Raw genomic sequence first — 27,304 nt, 5'->3', positions numbered from 1 at the left:
CAAGACAAGAGATGTTGCAGCTGCAAACACCAGCGCGCCGGTGATTTTCGATTCACGTGTTCCCTGTCCTCTGTCTCTGTGTTGCCATATCAGATTACAGTGTAATTACCAACGCCGAACGTGGGCAAAGTGACGGAGGAGAGCACCGTTTCCAGGTCTGAATGTACACGGGTTGTAAAATGTTTCAAAGCCCCTGTCTCTCTCCGTCGTAAGATGTGGTCTTAACCGAAAATGGTGGTGAAAAATTGGATTTTGCTCTTAATTTTTTTTGTAAATATAACATTTGTTTATTGAAAGGACAAGTGAGTCTGAGTGTATGATTATCTTACTTTTTATTTTTCCAGCACTGATAAAAAAAACTTTCACATGAGTCGTGTGGGGGTGGTGGGGGGGTTCAGCTTTAGTTACGTGCCAGTGTGTTTGTAACATTTATTTTCAGGATCAATTTATCTTCCAATTATTTTTGTGATTCTTCTATAAATTGCAGAAAAATATAGCGAAGTGTTTTTGCTTGATTTGGTCTCACGACAGCCCCACAACCCTGAGACAGCAAATCAGAACAGTCTGTTTTCTCCACTTTGATAAGAGACAATTCTAATGTGCACTCATTCTCAGTTTTAGTTGAATTTGTGAATTGCTTTTGAACAGCACAAAAATCCGAGATAAGAAACTGGAAGCTGTGTCGCTCCAGCTGAACTTGTCCCTCGTGAGGCGGAGGTCAAATCCAGCGAAAAGAAAAGTTGTATGTTCAACATTAACTTCAGCAGACTACAAAACGCTGTTTTGTGATACACTAATGTATTTCCCACAGTGGAAAGTTAATCCGTAACAAATTCTGAGAATAATTGGAGCTACGTACGTGTTTTATTGGAAATGGGCTCAAACAAATGGATCACTTCAAAGATGAAAAAGAAACATCCCGTCAACTTCACCAGAACCCAGTGGTTACATAACACGCCAGAGAACAGGCCAGACACGGTGTTTCACCGGTTAACTCTTAGTTGCCACTTATTTTGCAGGAAAATCATCGTCTTTAAGCAAACGTAGGTCTCTGTCCCTCCCTCCAAACCGGGGTTCATGTTTGTAGTTTTTTTAATTCGTACCACTGACACAAGACAGACGGGGCTCTTTTCTTTTTTTTTTTACAGTCAGTTGTGTGTTTATTGGGTTACAGCAGACTTAAGTAGAAAATGAAAATGCATACGGTAGTCCGTACAAGCCAACCAAATGTACAGTATCCCAGAAACTTGCCTGAGCACGAAACTAAAGCAGCAGCAGCAGCAGCAGACATCCAGCAAACAGCCATTCACCTGCTGGTCAAACAAGGGTTATCATTAACTCAAAATGACAGCTGAACTCAAACGTCGTCGCCCCCCCCCCCCCCAAATTGCACGAATATCGCAAGAAATCCCTTTAAAATTTTTTGAAAATAAATGAAGACTGTCGAAGCACATGCGAGCAGTTCAGGACAGCTTTGGCTGATGAGATATTTGCTGACGATTCCAAGTAACATCGGCGGTTTTGTTCGTTTTAGCTTTTGTAACACGAGTCACGAGGCCCCATTCAACGGGAATCAACTCTGAGCCGTGCGCCGCTTGGAATCCGTTGGCCATACCTGAAGCCAGGAAGCCGAGAGTGAAGACGAGAACCGGTCAGATGGATTTATGTAATTGAAAAAGAAAGTCATCTTTTGACAACGTCATCATGCGTCGAACACCGTCACCAAGACGCTTGGCAAGTTTAAAAAAAACTAAAAAAACCAAGTTGAATTCATCATCACCAGTCTGTACTTTGACCCCGGTTCTGAGGCAGACGGGAAACGTCAGGTACGAGAGCTGGAAAGGCAGCGCGGTGCGATCCGACAGACACTCCTCCCTGGGTGATTTAAAGGTTTCCATTTCACAAAATTAACATTCTGTACGGTTTTCGTGAACATGCCTCAGGTACTGACGCGAAAAGAACCCCCCCCCCCCCCCCCCCCCAGCAGATTAACAAAGATAAAATAGCAACTGATAGGATGCACAGTGCATTAATTCAGCCATTCCTTCGCCCCTAGCGCTGTGAAGTCTTGGTCTGCTCTTGTTGATTCTCCGGCCTCTCGGCCGCGAGGGCTCAGGTTGTGTTCACGTCGCTCAAAGCACTGTTACTCCTCCAATCAGCCCCTCTAGCACACGCGAGTTATTTTCCACCCTCACCGGCGCAAATCTACGAAGGTGAGTCAAGGTGACGCTGCTGGAGAAAAAGGAAAAGTTACAGTGTGAAGTGAAGAGAGAATCTTATCACTACAGCAGGGGATATTATGCAAGTGCCATCAAAGACTGCTCATGAAGAGAAGTGCGCAAGTATGATTTCCAAAAAGAAATAGACCTGATTTACAGAGATTATCATACGCTCTGATCTTAAAACAACAACAGAAAAAAAACATTACATGTTCAGGGGCACCAGTCGTACTTGCTTTTAAAAATGTAACAAAACTTTGCCTTCGCAGTAAAACTGTACAAACATTTTTTTTTGTAATACAGAAAAATATTTACAAGGGTGCTTCTGTTTGTTTTGTGTTAAAAAAAAAAAAAGTGTTGTAGAAGTAGTAAGAACAATGCATCAAGTCCAGCTTTGGCACTCCTCTTAATGTCAGCATCTGCACCTCGCATCAGTGCTTCAAACAGTAGGACCTCCAAAGTCCCCCGGGCCCTTTGTGATGACATCACAGGCAGTCAGTTACATCACTGGTTCCCGATTGGTCATCTGTGCATCGCGTGGTGGTGGTCTGTAACTCACCTGGAACATAATCAGACATTTAGAAGAAATGGTAAAAATCACTGTTCGTTATTTGTTAATACTGTTCACAAAATATAATTTAAATTGCTTGCATGAATGCATAGTCAAAAATGAGAAATTTAGGAATCAAAAATGATATTTTTTGAGGAAACAAACTTGAACATATATTCCATGTGCGGCCTCCCGTGACAGTAGCTGTGTCTGTGCGTGTCGACATGTGCGATGCTAATGACAGTGTGGTCCAAATATCGTCCTGTCGTACCCAGCATGCCATCTTTCTGAAGGACCAGTCAGAGATAATTACACACTAATATCTTCCTGGGTAGCTGGGAGGCTGCAGCTGTGGCATCTTAAAGGAACAGTTCACCATTTAATCTCATCTATTTATACAAGCCAAGTCACGCGATGAGACATCCTGCTCCGGCAGTTATTCCAGCTCAGGGTCACAAGCAGGCTAGGACGTATCCCAGCATGCATTTCGTGAAGAGCTGGGAAACACAATAATGTAACTTGCCTTCCGACTGTTGAACCTTTTATGACTGGTAAAGATGCACTACTGTCATTTATCTTTTTAATTTGATGCTGCACTAGTCAGGTCTTACAGATCATTGTTTTGGTTTTTACAGCTTTACTGTAACTTAACCATTTTAAATTTGCATCTCCTCTTATCAATGAGTTTTTTTAAGCCGCTGATGTTTTGCTACCTGCCCAGCGGCACACTGTTAAGTTGGTGACAAGTTGACAAGTTCCCTCATCAGTGTTCGAAGATCAGTGCCCCCAACGTTTTGTAAATATGGTGTAAAAACATACGATGTTCACAATTTCTCCTCTGTCTTCACTGGAATGAATTGGACTGCATTGCAGTTGTTAAACTGTTAATGCAGTTATTATAATTTGAGGTCTATTTCACCGATTCAACCTACCATCAACCAGTGACCCTCCCTGGTTGCTCTAAGGTCAAAACATCAGAGTCCGTTGCCAGTCTCTGTCTTTCCACTCCTCCGTCAGTCTCCTCCCCCACCGCCACAGTCACCTTGACCCACCTAGCGACACAATGGAACACAAAGTTTAAACACAAGCACACGCTTTTCTAGGAACTGGAAAACAAACTCACAGAAAGATTTAATTCTATTTTAACCATGCATGAAAATGTAGTTTATGCAACAAACAACAAAGTGCAACTCGCTACTGGCAGGGACCTGGTCTTTTTTTGTAAGTATAACATAACTCTAACACCAGGAAAGCGAATACAAGACAACAACAACAACACGTTTTTGTTTCTCCACCCACCTCCCTTTGTCAGCCGTGCCAGAGCTAGTCTGATCCGGTCTGGTCCGGATCAGGTCCGTCACACCGTGGGTTAGTCTGTCAGTCAACCACTGTACTTTGTCTTGTTCCGACAGCTTGGAGTGCTCTGTGGCTGCTGTGTTCTCACCGGCCTCCTCCACTGCGCCAGCGGCTGCACGATAAAGCATGTGCACGGAGAAAGCACAAAGTCGAAGAGTTTAAGTTTTCAAAATGATATTAGGAAGAAAAAAACAAACAAACACGACTTCATGCTCTCCACAACGTACCTGTTACAGCCTTCCCTTCCGAGGGAACTTTGGTCTGCTCGGCAGAGTTCTGCTTTTGGAAACCTTCCATCCAGTCCAGAGTTTCTCCGTTCTTCAGCACCAGGCGGTGGTCCTTGAACCAGCGAACGATGTCGGTGCGTCCCAGGCTGGTTTGGACCTCCAGCTGACTGTACTCCTCAGGACACGGCCACTGGGTCCGACAGAACGTCTGTGAAGACAAAAAAAACATTTTTTTTTATTTTCATCCTTTGCTGCAATGCCGAGACACAGTTCCTTGAAATTCTCTGGCTCAAAGCGGCGAGACATCGCAGCTGACAACAATTGAGGATTATTATTTTTTAAATCCTACACATTTATCTTTATTTACTATGTAGGGTTATGTGCGACTATAAATACTGTTGCTATTGTTGGTGGGCTTGATACATGGCTGATGGACTTTAATTTTCAGTAGCTGAAATATGTGGGTCGCAATGAAAAGACAACCTGCACAATGTTTTACTGAGCGTGAATAAAAGTAATGGTTTTTAGTAGTAGTTGCTTTTATTATCAGATCTGACCTTGCTATCACTTAAAGATCTTATTTCACTTTTAATATTCAGGTATCAGCCAATTCCATCATGTAGCGTCGATGACACTGCTTCTCCTCAACTACGAGTTCAAAACCATCTTGAGATGAATCTTTTAATTTTACACGTCTCCCTTCAGATTGCATTAAAAAAGGTGCCATCTCATCAACTAATCTCTTCAAAGTCACATCTCATTAATCTGCTAAAATCCATTAGCAGCCCCTGAGTGATTAAAAGAGCATTCATCGCCATATCATTACAGCTCGCATCCACGTTCTAACTCGCTCCTACCTCTCTGAGCAGGGTGAGGGAGCGGCTGGTGATGGGAGCTGGGCTCGTGGAGATCGACAGGATGGGGGGATGGGGATGGGGAGAAGAGGAGGAGGATGACGAAGTGAGGATGGGAGGAGATGCGGAGGAGGAGAGGGTCGGCGGGCGTGGGGAGGAGGCTGCAAGCACGGGAGGGGAGGAGGAGGAGGAGGAAGAGGAGAGGACAGGTGGGTGAGGAGAAGAGCGGAGGGGCCTCCCATCCTGCTCTCGATGGGGAGCCCCGTTCAGCAACGCTCCCGCCCTGTCGTGTCTGTCCTCCGTGTTTTTTGAGGCCATGGTGAGTAGAGTCTTCTCCATGTTGTCCCTCAGCGCCCTGCGCTCGGAAAACCAGCAGTCCACCTCCGTCTTGGACAGCCTGGTGTCCTGGGCCAGCTGGTCTGCAGCAGACAAGACAATGAGCTGCATTACCTCCAAGTGGAGGCTTTTTTTGGAAACCCGTAAAAATGTAGTCTTTCTCCAGGGGGAACTTAAAAATGGGTTCAGTACAAAACATTTCTGCTATTCCGGTCACGTAGGAACACACCAGATATGGGCCTGCAGCTCCTTTAGGGTGAAATAAAATTAAGTCACGTGCCCCGAGCGCCTATAAATAGAAGAAAACACTACAGAATTTCTTAAAGTAACATGCCACATTACAAAGTGAGGCTATTGAACTTGACAAGGACAGAAGCAGCTGCTTATTTAACCCACTGAATTGAACCAATTTATCCTAATGCAGTGGCAAAGGTTTAATAATTAGCTGTAATCATTTTTTGTCTGGGAACGACACAAAAATAAGCTGATACTAATAAGATACGTGTGAAGATGATGTTGTGCCTCATTAGCTCCTGATCTGCAGGGGGGCCGACATGTGTTTTTGGAGGCAAAAAAGCAAATAGAATGTGTTTACGTCGAGCATGTAAATATAGTATCAGAGTTGGCAAAATAACATTTGCTTGAATGCACTGATAAAAATTTTGCACACAGAAAAACAACCATTAATGAAGCTGCTTGGTTTCCTCTACACAGTACAAGATAGCCACGTTCAATATTCCTTTACTTATGCTGTCGATGCAATGTTTTTTTTTCACATATCATGTGAAAATACTTGTTCTAATTATACTAATTACATTATAATTGATTCATTATTTGTCTTTTCTTGATCTAGTGATACCCTCAAATGGTCCCAGTCCTATGCATTACTTTTTTCTCAAATAGATTCCCCCCTGGTGCCACTCTTATGTCATCTACCAAGAACCAAAATACGAATGAGGCATGTGCTCGTGAGAGGCTTGATGATGTGCGGGGCCGTACCGAGCTCTGCCTCCGTTGGAGAGCTGCTTCTCTGGAAACTCTCCTCCAGCGCCTTGAGCTGCTCTGACGTCTTTCCCTTCACCCGCTCCAGCAGGGGGAAGTGGCTGGGCACCGCCTTCTTTACAGGAGCATCTTTGGGTGCCAGCGTCACCTCTGTTTTCACCAGCACCGGTGGTGGAGGAGCACCTTTGAAAGTGGCAAAGAGAGAAGGAATTTTTTTGTTTTAATGTAGAGATATGCTGATTAATCTTATAACCCATAAGGCGCCCTAAAAAGAACCTCAAGGTTTTCTGATAACTTAACATTCTCTAAAACTGAAACAGATAGAAACATGCTGAAACCTTCAGCTTTCATTCCAAATCATTGCGTCTGCCTGGATGTAGCTCGTCTTAAACATGACGACATAAAACATGTTTATGTCTCATTTGGCTCTAAAGGGAGAAACGTCAGGTCTTAAGGGGAGATGCACGCATTTGTTGCATCTGGTCTCAATGGGCTAAAATGAGGAAGGCTGAAATTGTGCAGCACAATGCTAAAAAAAAGAAAAAGTATGTAATGGCTTAGTAAAAAAAACAACAACCTCACCACTGACAACCAAAATGAGCTTCTTTTAAAGCCACAGAAAGATGTACGATAAATCAAAGTGAGGGGGATTCATCATTTTAGATGTGTGGCACTGATCACAGCCCGTACCTTTGACATTAAGAAGCCTCTGTTCACTGAACCACTTCTTTATCTCTCCTCTGGACAGACCGGTGGTCTCTATCAGCCTGTAGATCTAATCACACCACAAGATGCAACATGGGATGAAACAAATAAGTGCGGGTGTTTATCAGTGACAGTGCAACAGTACTAAGTTTTAAAATAAAGGAAGCCACAAAAAAGTCACATTTATAAGTCATGGCTCAAAAACAAAAACCCCAAAAAAGCCATTTCACTCACTTATTCTTACCTCATCTTCCTCAGGGAAAGGACACTGTGAGTAGCTGGACCTCAGCACCGACAGCTGCTCGGCTGTTTTATTGGGGTCAACTGTAAAATTGAGCACTTTGGATGACGTCAGCTTGGACGTGGCCATGGGCGCCGAGATGGTTTGAATGATGGAGGGTCGTTTACTCTCTGATGCGATCACCGGAGAGGTCAGGGGTCGCTTGAGTGACTGTACCACCTGTCACAATCATGGAGGAAATATTAAACAGAGGTAAAGATGGATTCTTTCTTGTCATATTGACTCTTGTCTGTTTTCTACCTGGTTAGCCAGCGTGAGCGTCATCGGTGCACAGGTCACAGTGGAGCCGTTGGCTACCGGGGTCAGCACCAGGCTGCTCTGTCCCAGCAGTTGACAGGGGAGCGACTGCAGGACAGAGGCGGCGGACTGCATGTGTTTGGAGGCTGCAGACATGTTGGCGGACGATTGGGAGCTGAGCTGAGGAGCTACCAAGGTGAAGGTTTGAGGCACGGAAGAGATTGTGCCATTGAACATTTTCTTCCTGGCTTCTTCCACCTGTCGGGGAGGAAAAGGACATTCTATGTTTAACACTAACGTGTGTGTGTGTGTGTGTGTGTGTGTGTGTGTGAGTCAGTGTGTGTTTGTGTGTGTGGCTGCCAGCCTGCAAAATGTTTTTGTATTTATCTGCAGTAAATAGCGTATCAAATATTAATTCATGATTTATTCTGCAGGACTTGTGATTTCAATTTGGTTGTTTTTTAATGTTAAAGTTAAAAATGAAATATAATTTAACATCAAAAGTAGCTATCAAACAGAAGCCCAGAATCTGATCAGCGGTTAGTGTTGTCTACTCTAAACGGACAACCAGCATCCTTGTGCTTTGAGCTGCAATTTGCTTTGATACAGCGCGGCACATTCCCCAGCCCATTTAATACTGCAGCTCAAAATAATTATTCTCAGCACTAGTTGCTAGAAAACACAGTTATTATGTTCTACTCTTTGGGAAATAAGCAGAGGCGGTTTGAGCCTCTGAGTGATGAAAAAGTCAGGGGGGGGGGGGGGGGGGCGGCCTACACTAAACAATACTTAAAAGGAAGAAAATTGAAAACAGTGTTAAAAATATTGTTATTGCTCCCCAGTCCTACCTCCTCAGGTGACCAGCTAATGCCCTGTTTGAGCCTCTGTGTGGTGAACCACACTTTGATCTGCTCCTCCGGATGTTTGGAGGCTGCGGTGAGCCAGGAGAGCTCCGCCTGCGTCGGGTACGGGAACTTGTTGAAGGAGGAGATGAGTGTCAGGTTGTCGTCCAGTGACGGGTTGTATTTGGTTGTGTTGAGGGGCACGGCGATCTTCGGCACCTGGAACAAAACGGTCGGCAATGGCAACTGAATGATCAAAACGATTCTCCCCAGGAAGCAAGATGATGTCTGCAATTTCCTCATAATTTCCATGGAAGCTCAGCTAACCTCCTGCTGAATGTAGCTTTTATAGTTGGCACACAAACGTGAGAGTGGTATTGATTTTCTCACCTGAGTCCTTGCGAGAAAGCGGATGAGTATTTTCGTCAAAAATAACATTTCTTTAGATATACAGGAACGGCACTTAAAAAAAAGAGGTATTCCTTCTCCACTGTGTGACTTACCTGGGTGTAGTTCAGTGGCCGCTGTAGGGAAGGCATGATGTGAGAGAGGCCGTCTGCTTTGAGGAGCGTCGACTCGGGGATGATGACCGTCCCGTTGACATTAACCGCTGTGATTGGTTTCTTGGCCAGATCGTGGGTCAGTTTACCCAACTGAGATTCTGTCCGTTTATTATCTGATGACATTATTTTTGGTTTACCGACCTTGACGGTTTTGCCGAGTTCATCCCCTTTGCCAGAGCCGACGCCGGAGGCGTTGTAAATGACTGCGTTGTTACTGCACCCGTCTATCGTCTGTTCCAAGATTGTCTGATTGTTCATTTTTATGCGCTTGAATTTAAAGTTGCTCTCCCCTGGGTGACACCGCTCGTTGTGTTCCGTCAGGGTGTCAAACTTCTTTGTGTTGAAGTTGCAGACGGCACACAGGTACAGGGGGTTGAGGATTACGTTGGGGTGGTTGGCGTCTACGTGTTCTTTGAACTTGTTGAGGTTCTGCGTGGAGAAGGGGCAGTATTTGCACTCATAGCCTCCCTGCTGCCTACGCTGAGGCTTAGAAAGGTCCGGTGGCTCGGCTGCCGGTTTGTCAGGAGCAGTGGGGGGGTCCGAGGCCTTTCCCATTAGATCCAGGTCCATGGCTGAATCTGCTCCTGTTGAGAGATCCGCCTCCAATGGCACCTCCTCAGTACGGTTCTCCATTGTTACCTGGGAGATGTAAACATCAGCTTTTACAATGGAGAAGACTGACTGAAAATGGCATTTTCAAATATGTGCACAAGATCCACAGCCCAATACATTCATGTGCCAGATTTAAAATTTTAAATCCTGAGATTAGCACATCCACTGAAATCCAGTTAGAGAAAACATATGACATGGGTTTTTAAAAAATATCATATAAAGGGTTTTCATGTATAACATGGGTCTGTATTTGTACAATAAAATTGATAAAAGAAGTCAAAGAATTAAAATATCGACTAAAACTAAACCATGGATGCAATCTGGTTAATCCGACTCAATCCATTAAAGAAAAGTAAGACGCTGTTGTTGCCAGACACACCGAAAGCGTACCTCCATACTGGGCGTTTCCTCTGCCTCATCATCCAACTCCACCATGGTCTGCCCTGGTCGGATCATACAGGGAGTGGACGTTTTCCGTCGACTGGACATGCTGGTGGTAGATGACTGGGTTTGTCCTGTTGGACAGCTGCCCTAAGCTGGTGCCTGTGCTTGGCCAGGGATGTCTGCGAAGGAGACTACGGCTGATGTGCCCAGGATGCGGGATACAGAACTGTGATGTGTGGGAGTACAGCCGGGGGGACTGGCTTGTACGAGGACAGAGATACAGGACGGGTTTGCGGGATGGGACTGAGCAGCCAGAGAGTGGGAAGGGAGAGAAAAGAGGGCAGTGGAACGTGAAGGTCTGGTAGAGATCGGACTGCTGTAGTCAAGTGTAAGCTGGTCTCACTGACGGAGTCAGCTCCGGAGCTCGCAGATCTCTAGGAGCTGCATGATAGGATGCTACCTGGATGAGAAGGGTAGAGTAGAAAAAAAAGAGACAATTTGAAACATTAGGAAGACATTTTCATGTTGGCATGCGTTGTTATAAAAACACATTTCTTCTGCTTCTGCAATGTATGGCTCAAATGCATTTAATCAAGCAATGCAAGTTATAGAATTGTACTGTACAAAAGTGGTACAACTAGAGCTGCGCAGAGACTAGTTTAAAAATGTTTAGTCCAGTTCAGACATTGGATTAAACAGCGTGTAATTGAGAATGAATACAAAAAGAGAAAACATAGATTTCCTTCTTGAATAGGAGGCACCACACAGGCTTGGTTTTAGGCAACATGCTGGGTCATTTATGCTCAGCAGTGTCCCATGTGGATCTGCAGTGAGCCACCACCCAAAGGAGGTGTAGAGCCGACACTCGGCAACAAAAACATCTCAAAAAGGAAAAAGGTCAGAGGGGGCTGACGAAGACAACAAACAGTGGAGCACGGCAGAGTGTCTACAGGTGGTCAACTGATGGACAAGTAGAACGCTGGTGCCAAACAGACTGCACAATGTTCTGTAAAAAAAAAAAGTGAGTACATGCATCTATCACCCTAATAAATCAAATAAAAAGGACGTTGCTCACACAAAACAAGCAATCTGAATACATCATCTTGGGGTCTATCGGGACAATTTTCTCACATTCCATCTCATGTGGAGATTAAAAAACAAATATATTCATGTATTTAGAGTAAATTAGGGCCTAATTTGCTGAAATAAATAACAGACTATTTAAAGTTGCACCACATAAACAAGTCATATTAACATTAAATGCAGTTGCACAATCAAGGCAACACCATGAGCAACAATCTTTTGAAACCATATGGACTTTGCCCACTTGCACCACTCACCTGTCATAATTATAGTTGGGCGGTTTTACTTAGCTGAGACTAGGAGGGTTCAGGTAGCAACAGTATTTTTGCAGCGTCACTATCAGTTTTAAAAAATTGACTACTTTGGTGTCCACTTATGCGGAGTAAAAAAAAACCATTGTCATCCCAGTTTGATATCAGTGATTTGACAATGTAGCTGATATGCTAATGTGGTTCTCCGTACCACAAGTTCTCCTGAGAAATACTGACTAATATCCGATCAGATTACACTGCGGAGTGTGAATAGAGGGAGGAGCCAGAGACAAAAGCAGCTTCAGACATACATCTTATAAAACCAAGAGCCGCTTCATCTGGACCGCGTGGAAATGAAGAAAGAGGCTGTAGCGAAAAGGGAAAGGGAGAGCGAGCAGAGGAATCTCACCCGGGGTAATATTGTAATGAGAGGAGAGAGAGAGAGAGAGAGAGAGAGAGAGAGAGAGAGAGAGAAGCTTATCTGACTGAAAAAAAACTCTATTGATATTCCTGAGGCCTCACGCTGAAGCTTCATACTCATGAGTAAAAATCAAATGAGTCGATGCAGCAGCGGTGCTCTCCTATCGGGAAATAATGAGCTCCTATAAAACCGAGTCAGCACAGGGGACGAGGGGGAAAAGTGCTCTCAGGATCTCATGTGTACCACGCCACGTAACAAAAATGTGATACTTATGAGTAAACACTGACAGAAGATATACTCCACCAAAGACAATGTTTAACCGTATGATTCACATTTGACTGTTTCACAGGGTGGGGGAGCAGTAAGGGGAATATGACTTTGGGGGTTTCTGCTGGCTCAGCACAGTGAGGACTGTACTTTGTAATCACTTTAGAGGTGTCGCACACCTAATGTGGCCGTCTCCCACTGCTGCGTACGTTCATCACGAGGCGCCTGTCCCCTCCGAGGCTCGAAGGCTGTCATTCGCCCGTCGACTCACTGTCCCGAGATATCTCAACTCCTCAAACGACCCACTGGGGCGTCATTAGAATGCAGACTCATTACCATGGTGTCGCTATGGCAACCGTGGACGTAGAGCTTAGAGACGAGTAGCTGCTACAACCGTGTCACCGACGGAGATTAGGGGTGACCCCCGACTGCATGCGGGACTGTGTTTGGTGGATTTGGTGGACAGAAAAAGACACGGACGTGTAGACAGACAAATAGGAATGTTGCTGTGTTGGGTGTGGAAAAGACTGGAAAATCCCTGTCCTGCAGGATGCAGTGTTGTGGTGCATTTGTGAGGTTTTACTCCGCTTCGCTCACTGAAAGACAATGGGGGGAGGTCAAAGAAGAGTCACAAGGAGAAGAAAAGGCTCCACTTCCCAGGAAGATTGGGGCCGGTCAGGTGGCACAGTGGAGATTTCTCTGGGAAAAGATGAGGTCACGAGATGCCAGATTATCCTACGGACCCTGTATTGGGTGCTGCACAGAATGGCTGATTCCAGGGGGGGGGGGGGGGGACGACACATAATGTGAACACTGCAGCGTGCAAACTCATTCTTCCACTCTCTGTTGCTCTGTCTTCTTAAACTCTGCCCTCTCTCTAAAATCCAGCAGCGGAGCCAAGATCCAGCAGGAAGGAATTGGAGATGCATCTGTCGTGTCACTTTATATGAGCTGCTGAACTTCTGCTGCCTCACCGCTGACGCAACCGGAGCACTTTTTCGGACGTGCTGAATGGGCGATAGCGGCTGGGGACGAGGATCCGTCGATGAACAGAACCAGGCTGTGGCTGGACGTTTACCTCCTACTGCATGTGCTGAACCCACACAAGCAGAGGGAGGGAGGGAGGGAGGGAGGATGAGCAATTCCATTTATGCAACATTGGTATTAGTAAGCACTAAACGCAACTGTAAGAGAACTCAAATAATGTCGGTGTTGCACAAAAGCTGCCACTGGCTCCTCGGAAATTAGATTCGAGGCTCTGGATTACATCATTGGTCTGCATGCCGAGTCGTTTAGAGAAAAAGTTATCGAGCAGAGGCCGACTAAGAACGAACATTATCTAACACAATATTAACACACGCAGCTCTGCAGTTTTAAGCTGTAACAGTCGAGTTAAACACGCGTGCGCCGGCTGCCTCAAACAAAGAGAAAAGCCTGTGTAAAGTGCTGAGCGCCGAGGAGACGCTGGCACCGACAGCCTCCTCCTGCTCTCTCTACCATTTTCAGAGGAAGAGGGAGGGAGGGGCTGCTGTCCTGCTGCCTTGGCTGGCTACTTGGGAGCACCGACAAGCATCATGGAAAAAGGGAACTGGTACAGTGTGTAATTAATAACCATGGCAATGTATTAAGCTATTCCCGCAGTCACACAAACTTTATCAAAACAACTTGTGTAATAACTACCTTAATTATAGCCTCGCTGCCAGGCTCAAGTGTCGTAGATTTCAAAAAAATTAATCATCAATTTTTTTTTGAGATGTTTGATTGTTTGGCTGTCAACGTGTCACAGACAGAAATGATGTTTCCGACTGCCGCCTGAAGCACTTAGATGTCTGCTTCCTTTTTTTTTTTTGAGATGCCATATAAACAAACCCAGAAAAGGGGGAATAATTGTAGACTCAAACTTGTCAGTTTTTTGCGGGCTGGGTCGAACAATCAAGTCTCCCACCTGTTAGTTAATGTGTCTATCCTAGTCGGCCTGCGAGCTCCTGTGTGTAGCGCGAGCTCGGTGCTGGAGACACAAACTCCCCACTGTCTGGATGCTCATTAAACTTGTATGAATACTCAGCCTGGTAGTCCCTCTCCTGCTCCACTGTCTGTTCTTGCCCGGTGTCTGGCGGTCTGTCTGATTTGGTGCATTATATTAGCGGATCCATATTTCTGAAGGAGTTACCTTTAATGCCGCCAGGCAGCGAATATATTTATCAGCCCCGGCAGTAATCAGTTTTAGGCTACACACTGGCATACATACTGAGGCGAGCGCAGGGGAAATCAATACAAAACCCTCAGTACCACTGAGCCTGTCTATTGTATGAAGACGGACAGATGATCTAATACAGCAGAAACACAGTGGTGCGATAGAAAGGAGATTTGATATATATATATATATATATATATATGCAAACAGCACTGAGAGGAGAATGACATTAAACAAGTGAGTCACAGCAGCACACTCCTCTCAGATCCTATTTCTGGTTATCATTAACGTAATAAAAAGTAGTGGGCGGGGGGAGATATGTCTCAGACTCTGCTCTCAAAAGAACTGGAATTTGGGAAAGTTGTGTTCTGTTGCAGAAAACTTTTATTAAAAAACATTTACTGAAGATGACTTTTATACGTCCCGGTCCCACTTGGAGGAATTTGCCATGTCACAGCAGTAAAGTGGACAGTAAAAATAGAAACATAAGTAAAATACGAAAATTTGAAATAATTAGGGGAGCACCGATATCGGTACCAGTATCAGGTCCGATAACAATATCAGGTCTGATTCTGCGCTCATGTACATAAAACTACTCCGATACTACAGCAACTGATACCACTACGGCAACATGGCGTCCTCCAGACAGTTGAGCAATGTCAGCAGTTTATTGCAAAAAAAAACAGGCAAACTGTACAAAAACAAAAAAAAAACATTATGATCGTCAGATCACAATGCTTCAAATGCTACCAGGCTATACGGCACATGAAAGTCGTGACTCCACGAATTCCAATGGTATATATTTTTTATTTTCTAGCAGGGGCAAGTACTCATAGTGGTACTCCGTATCGGCAAGAAGCTAAATGTACTTGTACTTGGTCTGAGAAATAGTGACATCATATATCTCTATCTACTTGGAGCACTGCTGGTTGAATGTTGATGTGCATAATGATGAAATTATAAGGAAAACAACCTTTCTTACAGATTACTGTGGTTACCGCTATACATGTGGCTCAATTTTCATTGAGATAAAAAAAAAGAAGAGTAAATGTAAAATCATACAATGCAGCCGCGCCAATCAGGTGCACTTGAGTCTCTTGCATAGCTATGCACCGTCTGAAATGCGAAACAATATGCACCGTGCCACTGCTCTCGCTCGCTCTCTCTCTCTCTCTCTCTCTCTCTCTCTCTCTCTCTCTCTCTCTCTCTCTCTCTCTCTCTCTCTCTCTCTCTCTCTCTCTCTCTCTCTCTCTCTCTCTCTCTCTCTCTCTCTCTCTCTCTCTCTCTCTCTCTCTCTCTCTCTCTCTCTCTCTCTCTCTCTCTCTCTCTCTCTCTCTCTCTCCTGGACAGCTTGAACAAAGATCACCTCTCACGAGCTGGCAGATTTGGGGTAGGGGTCATTGTTGTAACAGAAGAAAGAATAAGGCCGGAGAAATGAATGTACTGCAGGGACCCAGCCAACCGAGCGCCAGAGTTTTCAGGCATGCGGTCATCAGAAACACAAAAGGCACACGAGTGGCAACCTCTGCGGCTCCTGCGACTGAAGCCATGCATGAAGTACAAACCGGCCGCTTAGAAACGACAAGCTGCGGCAACACGAGACTGTGGCGGCGGCACCACTCTGCTCCGACATAAACTAAAACTTTGAACCTCCGTCACACTGTATTCCACCAGCACACACTGCTCTGTCGGCAGTACTGTAAGGGAAGGGTCTCTCTCTCCGTGGTCTCGCTTTGAGCGCGTTTTCCCTCCTGACCGCTTGTTCCATAGGTCAGCCACCGCAGTGAGGAGGACAATGTGTGTGTCTGAAGAATTGTGTGGGAGAGCGGAGGCACCTCCACCCTCCTTAACACAACATGTCCCGGCGGGGGGCGGGCGGGGGGGGGGGGGGGGGGGGGGGGGGGGGTGGAAGAAGCAGAATTTTGGACTTAATTTAAATCTCATCACACGGCTCATCCAGAGCAAGGCGAAGAGCTGCACTGTGTCTGAGCGCTCGGTCTTTTCTGCATAGCAACAGAGCCGCACTACTTCTGAAGGGCGGGGACGGAAGGCTAGAGAATCACTTCGGCACTACTGCACAGCGCGAACTACGGTGGACTTTGTGAGCGCTAATGCCGATACTGGTAGGGGAAAATGGACCGGGGGGAAACAATTGGTCAACGGCCTATTGGACGTGTTGAGGAATTTCCGTCTATCCACTCTGAGAAACCGTTGCGACGAGCCTTCTCAGGCACCAAGCAAGGTCATCTCATCTGTGGCAAGCCAAAGCAATCATTGAGCAGCGGAAGTCTCTGATGACGACATTGCTCAAAGCTCAATGCACTACACCATGAGACCGGGGATGGGCAGACTGTCTCGGGACGCCGAACACTGTGAACCTGTTGATCTGTGTGGCGAACCGGAAGTCCCCTCAACATTGAGCTCTTACAATAAATACTTCTGCTTAAGACATCCACGGTTTCCGTCTTCCTGATTCAGCATCCACTCCATCCATTATTCCATTTCAGTATGTTGGTGCATTAACACAGACGTCATTCAAACTGACTGGCCAGTGTAATAGTGATAGTGAAATATGTAATGACACTCTCCGTGCTTATATCGGTCCCCTATAAGCCTTGCTTTCATCTCATTCTCTTGGCCAGCGGGACGCGTTTTTTCTTTTTCCCCGCAGAAAAATGGCGACTTGCTTTAACGGCTCAAAGGAACTGCGTCACCCATCGTGTGACAAAAACAAGTGGAACTGCCGAATTGACGAAAACAACTCAACCTCCAGAGAGGAGGAGAATCACGTTGACGGAGGAACAGAAGCAGGTGAAGAAGTAGAGTGATAGAAAAAGAGGGTGAACCTGGGACGGGCATTCACTGTGTCTAGACTCGAGAGGCTTCAAAAAGAACATGCAGTTCGGCTTCTTTCTACTAGATCAGTAAATAGCTCCACCAGCTTACTTATTAAATAGTATCGGACATTTAAGTCAAGGTAACTTGTTCAAATTGTTGTTGTTTTTTTACTGTTGTTTTCTGCTTTGGACAGTAGCCAGGGTGCTACAAGTTACTTCCTCAAGATTTACGTCAAGCATCTTTGATTTTACTTAACTGCAATTCCTTGTTATATGAGCGGATATTTTCCTGGAATATACAGGAAGGGCTGTATGTGAGAACACAAATGTCTGCAAATGTTGCTGCGGACCTTTTCCGGGAACTCTTCTCTGCCAGCCCCCTAGTTAAATGTCCAAGTGAGCCCATGTGAGATTTTACAGTGGTAAAATCTCCGTAGAGCTGCAACAGTTAGTCGATTAGTAATCGATAACTAAATTAATCCCCAACTATTTTGATAATCAATTAATCGAGTAGTTTTTATGAATAAACAATGAAAATTCACGGATTTCAGCTTCTTAAATTGTTGGAAAAGTGTTGACTTATACAGTACACTGATTCTGGTGAAAACCACATTTTATTGCTCCTAATTTAAGCAAAGCTGTTCACAACAGCAACTTCTAGCTCCTGTAAATTGTGTCACTTTTTTTTTAGATCAGCACTTTTCCTCTATGCTATTCTTTTTTCATAATATTTCAAGTTACAGAGACTCAGGAGGGCTTCTGTGATATCACGCACACCCATCAGCTCAGGTGAGAAGTTGTCAAACTTTCATACGGACGGTCCCAGATAACTAGTCATCATCACCACTGTGCGCTTGTTCAATCTACAAACTCTGCGAGTATCATCAAGCAGGCCACACTGCATCTGATCGAGGAACCAGGTCTTCCATTTAATGTGGCTCGTGTAACATAGAACACGCGCACACACACGCACGCGCACACACGCGCACACACACAACCAGGTGTCACATTGCCAGACCCGTCTCCTTACTGAACACACAGTCACGCCGTCATACGCACAAAGGGCAAGCTATAAAAATACCCAAGTGTCACCCACTCTGCGGCTGATGCTTGTGTTACTATGGCAACACTATATCCAACAGAAAGCGCTTGTGTGTGTGTGTGTGTGTGTGTGTGTGTGTGTGTGTGTGTGTGTGTGTGTGTGTGTGTGTGTGCGTGCTCGCGTTTTGCGTGTCCCCGCCGTTATCATGGCGGGGACACGACAACAGAATGGTTCACTTCACACCTACAACCAACCATATGCTGACATCACATTACTACATTATTATTATTATTATTATTATTAGGTCTGAATGACACGTTCAGAGGTGAGAAACATGTCTGGAAAGAAAATATGCTTTTCCACAAGGAATCTTATTGGGGGCATAAAGAAGAGAAAGCTTTCCCTTTGTTTGTAACACAGTACACATTCTTTTTGAATTCCTTACTGGATCTTGCTGAAACTTCAGTCAGTGAAAAGTCGGCAGTGTAGCCCAGCAGTGGACTCAAACATGGCAATTACGCCGATATGACAGTCCGACTATGATGGGCTCCGACGTTGCTCTGCCTGTTGAACATCAGGAACTGACAAGTATCCCAACGCCCATGCTGTCATGGAAGAATCTAAGGGGCCGCCTCCGTTCAGTTTGTTGCTGCAGCCCCTCAACGCTGACACAGAGTGACCCCGATGACGGAGGCCCACACGTCAGCGAGCATTTAACCTGATTCCAGGGGCTGCGGGTGTCGATGAAAAGCAGATGGGGTGCAGGGCAGAGTTTCATTACAGCAAATAGAGTAATGCACTGGTAAAATCCCCCTCTCAGACATTTTTACACGGCTTTCATGACAATAACCCCCCCGCCGTCCTATTTTGCTCTTCTATGCTCTTCTCTTCTTTCACTTTGCCTCATGGCATTTTTTTGCGCATACAGACACTTTACACTCCCACAGAAACCTTGTACTTCATAATGTCAACTATTAAGAGCTGTAACCACCGCAAAAAAAACAAATGCTCTTGTAGTTTTCTTTGGTGTGGGCACAGTAAAATATGAGTTTTTGGTATGAGTAATTGCCTTGTGGGACACAACTGGAGTAGGGGCAAGGGTCATCTCGCACACAACCAGCAGCCTGCAAATTATGACAAGGAACATTTGAGGGGCTCTGCAAAACTTCAGGTTACCACACGTTAATCACCGCAACGCAATGTAATTTTCAGGAGAAATAATGAAACGTTTGAACACAGTCTGTGTGCATGCATGAGAAGAGGAAAGAGGATCTACATCTTAACTTGTCTTGTTGAATCCTAATGAGAACGCCTGGAGAGTTATGCGTTGGTTATTTTGCATTTGATAAGAGTCTCGGCGAGCGTTCAGTGCTCCTGTGCGGCCAGATTTCCCACCTGTCAATCTCTGCCTTCTGCAGTGGGTGGGGCTTGTGAATTGTCTCCGACCCTCTCCCCATTGGTCTCGCGCAGTCAAGTGGGGCGTGTCTGAGCTCTGCCATTGGCTGACGTGGTGCAGTGCAGCTCCCCCTCTCTCCAATTTGCTCTCGTTCCTTTTTTTCTTTTCTTCCCAAACTTGAAATTTGGAGGACACACTGGGATGTGGCATGGGGAGCGACTCCACACACACACATCGCACGCACGCGCACGCACGCACAAATGACCACGACATAAAGACACTGTTTGTATGCATGCATGGGTATAAAACAGTTTTGTTTTGTTTTTTTATGACAGCTGCGTGTAGAGGTTAGGTTCAAAATTTCAACAGAAGATTCAATGTGTCAGCAGCAGAAGTAGTTTCAAGTTCTTTGATACTGCAGTGTCTACCAGAGTTAAGCCCTCTGACTGGTGGGTGATGGTTCTTGCACATGCAGATCACACTGCTGTATGAACTGCAATGCACTCATAGACTTAAAATAATAAGCAATGCAGCAATGAAGCAGTGAAGTGAAATGCACAATGGCAGATACTGATAATGGCACACACACACACACACACACACACACACACACACACACACACACACACACACACACACACACACACACACACACACACACACACACACACACACACACACACACACACACACACACACACACACACACACACACACACACCTCTTGCAGTTTCCCGCTGCTAGGCCGTAATTCACACCACTCAGACATTCTGACTTCTTCTTTTCTTCGTCATTCTCTGGCTCTCTCTGTGACACCTTTGGTTTGGGAAGATTTCCAACACAAGAACTTTATCTGTGATTTTTTCCAGTGATTTTTTCATCTGTGAGAAATGGCAACACTGTATAGAGTACATTGGCGGAGGCGGGATTGCCTCAGTGAACATTTAAATCCATACATAGGGAACGGGGTCGCACAAGGTTGTGTGGGCTACCTGTAAATGTTCACGCTTTGCTTTCCACAAGAGCTGTGGTGAAAGATTTTCCGGAATCACACACATCATGAGCCTGCAAACTGCTCCGTTTAACACCAAAAATTGACACAACAAAATGTGACATCACTTTCTCCCTTGTCTTCCTTTCTTGTCTTTCACAGGCCAGTGTCACTCTTCCTCTGTAATCACTCAGACATCACACATACTCTCTGAAAGTGTCCACGCTCCCTCACCGTCTGTCCCTGTGCATCTCCTCTGCGCTGCCTCTATAATTGTCTCCTTCCCTCCATCACGCTCTCCCCCTCAGCCCCACCTACAGGTGATGAGCTCATCTCTGTGGTTGCCTTAGTCACCAAACAACATGTCTGTGAAGCCGGCAGAGGCACAGCTGAGGAAGGAAAAAAACACTGGAACGAAGCACGGCGTGAAAAACGTTGGTGATGTCATCGCAGGCTTCGAGCTCAGCACGAGAGGCTGTGATGACGGCAACAGCCTCCGCGCTCCGATCCGTGATGACTCACTCCTCTGTTTCACCAAGAGAATGGACAGCCATTATACAGCTGGAGACTGGATGTGGATGTGTGGTGGGCAGTGAGGAAATTCTGGATGTTCCCGATGAATGCAAAGAAACAAAAACATGCTAAAACCAAACGTTGGTCAGCTCGCTCATCTCCAAAAATAACTACTGTATATCGGGGAATAAATAAGTGCGAGTTCAGAACAAACACGCATAATAACAACAGGACTGCTTTTACTTCAATGCTGGTTACAGTATATCTGTCAGGAAAGACTTCACAAATAGTGAAGGCAAAAACAGGCCTATACAATCAGCCACAAACAACAACAGGGTTTGAGCAAGTCGAGTGTGTCATTGTGCCAATGACCCCTTTTAAGCAGAGAGCATCCCTTCAACCCGTTACGTCAACCTCCCCACGCCCAATTGTCCCCTTAACAATGAAGGTCTGGATAACGGTTATTATGCATGTACGGCTCAATTTTCTCAAATTTTGTCCAAAAATTAATTTAAATCTGTGCTGGTGAGCACTTTCCCTTTGCAAAAAATAATCCAACCATTACATAGCAGGATTATTGCACAGCTGTGCCTTGGGCTCGTCACAATAAAAAGGCCACTACAGATTTCAAACGTCACAACGCCACAGATTTCAGGAATGTCAAGAGTCAGCAGAATTGTATGTCCATCGTTCAACCATCAGCTGACCAAAGACAGTGTTTTTTTTAAGTTTGGCCAAACTGCCAAACCCTCCGCATGCCCACCGACCATCACGCCAGCACAAGATCCAACCAAACATTGATTCATGAAATCGCACCACTGACCCCCGTGTTTTTCAAATGTCCATATACCCGTGCTCAAGACGAAAACTTCCCGGACACATTTTGTCAGTTGTTTTTGTCTGTGTTTTGGACGTAAGGTTTTAGGTTTTTGTTCAGTGTATATAGGTATTGGTCGGTGCTGGATGTCTACTGCTGAGAGTTTACAATAATAAAAAAACTATAATTTACACAGCACGTTGATATTTTTATCATTTTTATCAGGACTTTTAGTCGGAGCTGCGCAGCAGTATGTTCCCTCAGTCTGTAAATGTATAAGGTTGTCATTTAATGTAATACTTACCCTATATTCTTGTAAAAATATAATTTGTATAATTATATTATTTTGTAGCGCCCATTAGGTGTATGCTACAGTTTCCCCAGTAGTGTTTATTTATTCCCTCTGACGAACCAGTGACACCCCCCCAAACCAAAAAAGGGTTTAATGGGCCCATTCACCCTCCTCTCAAACCATGCACACTCAACAGCTGTAACATTAACAGCCCACACATCACTTATACTACCTGCCACCTGTCCACTTTCATTTATCTAAAATGAACGTAACTTCTCAGTAAATGTGTTTTACTGTCAATCTGCTGCCCCAGATTATTTCCCGTCAGCGTCAGAGACGGCGTCAGATGATTTCAAATAGCCCTCGCTCGCATAACTGACAAGTGCAACATCTGCCGTAACAATGACTGTCAACAATCAGACCTCACACGTCATTTATAGAAATGGTATTTGATTATGCTGCACTTTATTCTCTGCCCGACTGTATATTATGGTCTTGGGTATTAAAAAACTGCTTTTGATGTGCCACGGAGCTTGATCTAAAACGCACTTGGCGTTGGTTTAGAATAGCTGGTGTACAAGCTATCTATATAAATCTGTCTAAACAGAACAGTGTTTTCATGCAGTTCTTGGGTTATTATTTGACACCAATTCTTGAGGCTCTGTGATATTCTATTCAAATGAATGTGACAGACTGAATCGTGTTCATTTTCCACTACCCGAGTACTGTAAATGAATAAATAGAGCGGATCGCCACACAGCTGGATGTCTCGGCTGTGACTTACGAAGAGGTCACAGTACATTGAGAAACACTGCATGCCTGAGCAAGACTGGAAATAATGGCAGTTCAAAGATTGTTTTTTTTGTGTACAACTTTTCCAGAAATAATAGCTGCCTAACCCATTATTATTAATAAAACAGGTTGTACATGAACTAACTTACTAAAAAAGCTTCACTCTCCCAATTGCTGTCACAGTGTGACAGTTACAATGGAACAACCATCAATGTTATGGCCAACAAGGTAGGATGTGACGTACGCTTTTCTCTAATTGAATATATCAAATTATCATCCAAAGGTATTAATACATTTTTCTGTCAATTTAAAAAAACGAATACAGAAATTTAGATTAAATCTAAATTAATCTGGCATCTGTCAAAGATAATTTGCTCATGTTGTGCTTTAACCTGACACTATATACACAATATGGATTTTAAATGTTAAATATCACTTTTTCTGACATGGTGACAGTAGGTTTGTTTGAGCAGGCAAAAATCTTCATTAAAAATTAATTCAAACAAGTCTCATATCATTAGGTTGGCTTATTGCGTATATATGTTAATAAAGCCTATTTTAAGCTATGCTACCCACATTATGCTTGACTAGACAACAGACTAGACAACTGTGTGTGATCTGAAACGCGACGGTTTACTTTTATCAACAGAAACCCTTTGATTGTTCACCCCTTCCACAGAAGAATAAAAAAGAGCCGCTTGTCATTCCAAATTACATAACATTATCTCTGATTTGGCAGATCACAAGAGGGAAACATGTGAAGAACAAAACACGAGCCACATTTCTCTTCACATGGAAAGAGCAAGAGAGCATGGCTCAGTGAGTGAAGCCAACTTCATACCCAGAGGAATTGCTAGTAACTGGTATGACAGCAGGGTTAACTGCACTGTGATCAAAACCACTAGCATCTTCTCTCTTTTTTTTTTTTAACAGAGAGGGTGGGACTGTTGATCAGAGAGCGTTTATAAATACAACATAATAGATCACCCCAGTGCTGGGAGAGCATCTTCTAATGATAAAAAGAAGATATCTCAGCAGACGTACAGTCGGCAGTATCCAAAACATGCACGGGATGCTTCTCAATTAATTGGCCCACCTGTAGGGTAGTGAGCGTGTAGACCTGTCAGAGATCTGCCTCTGTTCACTGGTGAACAGGTGCACTGAATTATTCAGAATGTAAATCGGCTTCATCACAACCGATGTCGTAATATGGTATTTCCTTGCATATCCTTATCATCATCATCATCATCATCACCACTAATACTTGTGTGTTTGTTGCTATGAAAAAAACCCGTAAACCATTATGAAGAATAGAATTACAGGTCGATAAACATCAGATAGTAGAGGTAGTTTGCTGGGGATGCACTGATCCAAAACCCTCCTCTCCCAACACCTCAACTTTGCATAACTGCCAACACAAAGTGCCAATCTGACACCATGACTCTCTTTTGCTCAAATTGAAAAACTGTGCATGGAATTCATTGCAATCGTTTTAAAGCCGGGGATAGCGGTGGTACCAAAAACTGAGCTGGCAGCCCTCTGTGACTGAATGCAACAAAATGCAAAAAAAATGAATTTCATCATAACACACAATACTTATAGGTCTGTTGATACTTCGTCCCAGAATAGCTACAATGCTCGATGAAAGGAAGATCTCCTTACGGTCCCAATAACATGCTTGGATGAGCTGCAACAAAGAACTAAACCTGGAATCCTTAAACCCTCCCTCCCTATTTCATTTTCATAAAGCAAAAATTGCCATCACTTGCTGTTTGTTTCTGCGTCCATTCTGTGCTTTAGTTTGTTAGTTGTGTTTAAGTATGTTTCGTGTATTATCCAATTCTGCTTGTTTTTCCTATACATGCAACTTTTTTTTATTTCCCTGTAATAGGAGATATTGTGACCTTCCTTGTTAAATAAAGGACAAAAAACATTAACAATTAAAATGTATTCAATGTGTATTGGTTCTCATATCAATGCCAGAGTATTGCACAATCGGGTTGCGTTTAGTTCAGTTCCAATAAACTCGCATATGTATACACTCAAATCACGTGAAAGAACCTAAAGCAACAAGACGCATCACATGAGACTTGAATCGTGTCTGATGAGGACATGACACCCGCCTCATTGTAAAGTCAGAGAGTGTACAGCGACTCTATAGATTCACTTCACGACATGGTTTCATGATAATAAATATCTGCTGTGGTTTATTGTCATGACATAATGAAAACAAGATGATTGGGTAGGAGATGGTATACACCGGGACAGCACTGGGGTCAGAAACTGTCTGGGTGTTTGTTATTATGACACGTGTCATATTAGCGTACATGGTTATGTTCACACCTGATTCCCAGTGACTTTCTACACGTCATCTTGTGCACCACAGCACATCCACGAAGCAAGAAAAAAGAACAATGTCATAAACCAGCCAAGCCAGTATCCATCCATAAGATCTGACCGGGTGCCCCCTGAGGACACGCTTCCCCTGGTGCTGACTCCAGAGGAGTGCGGTACACTGGGTTCAAAGCCAAAGTTGGATATTATGATTTTTAAAAAAAAGCAGGGGCTGACTTTTTGTTTTTGTGGGGGGGGGGGTCACAGTTAGGGTGCTGGCTGCAGCAGTGACAGGACACAAGTGAGCCGCGGCTAATGCTACAGTAACAGTGAAGTCTGCAGTGAAGAGAGCCGCCGTGGTCTCGGAGGGGAGGAGGCATCACCAGGGGCAACGCCACGCCCACATCACAGACACGCACTAATCAAAGTCTATAAACAACGTCGGACTCGAAAAGTTGCACTGTAACCTCGGCACGGCGGAGTGCGAGCGACCAACACCGGCGGTGCGGTGCGGTGCGGTGCGGGGGGGGGTCAACCCGTAGATGTGACGGAGGGGGCAGCAGGGAAACACTCCCCCCCCCCACCCCCCCGCCAAATGTTCCCCCTCTCGCCATCGACGTAACAACATGTCGGCAAAGGACGGCCATGTTTTGCTGGTTATGTCGACACGGGCAGGAGGAGGAGGAGGAGGAGCAGGAGGAAAAGTGGACGCGGCGCCGCTGCTCGCTGCCCGTCGTCCCCCTCCGCGGTCGCAGCGTGTCAAAGTGAAACTCGACGCGAGTGAAAACGTGCCCGATCATCAACTCGGCGGCCACATTGTCTCGGCGCGCAGGTGTGCGCGGCGGCGGCGGCGGGCAAAGTTCACGCGGCGAGACAAGTTGAAATATTGACACAGAGTCGCGTGGGTGTAGCGCGAGCCCGACGGAAAGAGGAGCACACAAACAACTACGTGCAGCTTTAACTTGGGCTACTTTTCACTGGGGGGGGCCGCGACGAGCCGCTAACGGGGGCGGGGGGGGGGGGGGGGGGGGACGGACGGACGACGACAACAAGAGGAACAGTTTCGCCATTTCTTACCTGTGCCGCCGTTTTGGGGGTTTTTTGGCGCGATGCTCAGGTGGTACGCGGTACGATCCCGCCGACGAAATCGGCCGAATTCCTCTCCTACACGGTCCGGCGGCGGCGGCCCAATCGCCGAGCAGACAACAGGCGACAGGAAAGAGAGAATTGGCGATCACAAGGAGGATCTACGCCAAAAGCCACATGATCGCCGACGTCAGAGTACGTATTTGCATGCCGCACCGGAGCGCCGGTGTCCGTGCGCGGCGGCTCCATGGCGCGGCGGAACGGCGGGAAAGTGCAGAAGCGGCCGGGGGAAAGTTTGACAAGTGCGCGTCCCGACGGCGGGAGGAGTGCCGCCGGCTGTGCGAAGCATTGCCCGCTGCTGGGGGTACGAATGAGCCGCGTGTCGTGGCCGTCAAGTTTCTCCTGTCCTGACGCCTGCGCTCAGCTCATTGCATATTCAAGTATCAGAGGGGGCGTTCCCTACTCCCCGCATGGTCCCTCCCTCCTCCCGTTACTCCGCCCACCCCTCTCTCTCTCTCTCTCGCTCTCTCTCTCTGAATGCATGTGCATGTGAGGTGAGGTGTGGAGTTACTGCAGTGCTTTCTCAAGTGGAGGCTGCTGCTGTGTGCAATGCAGTTGGAGGGGGGGTATGACCATGCCCTTCATCACACACACACACTCTGAAAACACACTCACATCTGGATCCACCAGAGGTCAGTCTGAGGTCAGCTGTTACTCACAGTTAAATAGTGGCGAGAGGAGAGGAGCTGCTGGTGGCCTGACATGACACAAGAAAGAAGGCTCGGCGGTCACACACACAA

General features: G+C 45.5%; 1 protein-coding gene across 2 annotated transcripts; it reads right to left on the bottom strand.

The window, feature by feature from the left end:
- Positions 1-1,133: 1,133 nt before the first annotated feature.
- LOC118296556 (zinc fingers and homeoboxes protein 2) lies at positions 1,134-26,943 on the bottom strand. 2 transcript variants are annotated; one of them, XM_035621827.2, is made up of 13 exons: positions 26,496-26,943; positions 10,195-10,648; positions 9,133-9,831; positions 8,636-8,848; positions 7,791-8,045; positions 7,494-7,709; positions 7,235-7,319; positions 6,542-6,727; positions 5,210-5,625; positions 4,353-4,560; positions 4,069-4,237; positions 3,702-3,821; positions 1,134-2,778 (listed from the first exon to the last, which is right to left on the bottom strand). In XM_035621827.2, exons 2-12 carry the CDS (start codon positions 10,291-10,293, stop codon positions 3,704-3,706), a joined length of 2,664 nt encoding a protein of 887 aa, XP_035477720.2. In that variant the 5' UTR covers positions 10,294-10,648; positions 26,496-26,943; the 3' UTR covers positions 1,134-2,778; positions 3,702-3,703. The 2 variants fall into 2 exon arrangements, with proteins under 2 accessions (XP_035477720.2, XP_035477730.2); XM_035621837.2 differs by having other exon boundaries at positions 10,195-10,644.
- Positions 26,944-27,304: the final 361 nt, after the last annotated feature.

Source organism: Scophthalmus maximus, chromosome 1, assembly GCF_022379125.1.
Source record: "Scophthalmus maximus strain ysfricsl-2021 chromosome 1, ASM2237912v1, whole genome shotgun sequence".
In the NCBI taxonomy this organism is placed as follows: Eukaryota; Metazoa; Chordata; class Actinopteri; order Pleuronectiformes; family Scophthalmidae; genus Scophthalmus; species Scophthalmus maximus.
Note: the sequence above shows the minus strand (reverse complement) of the source record. Positions and strands in the feature narration are given on the sequence as shown.

What these genes read in the sequence shown, in the direction of transcription:
- LOC118296556 (XM_035621827.2), bottom strand. Translation starts at nt 10,293, where the DNA reads ATGTCCAGTCGACGGAAAACGTCCACTCCCTGTATGATCCGACCAGGG. An exon ending in CTTTCCCTGAGGAAGATGAG is followed by an intron (nt 7,320 to 7,493) that starts GTAAGAATAAGT and finishes TGGTGTGATTAG; the next exon opens with ATCTACAGGCTGATAGAGAC. An exon ending in CCCTCACCCTGCTCAGAGAG is followed by an intron (nt 4,561 to 5,209) that starts GTAGGAGCGAGT and finishes TTGTCTTCACAG; the next exon opens with ACGTTCTGTCGGACCCAGTG.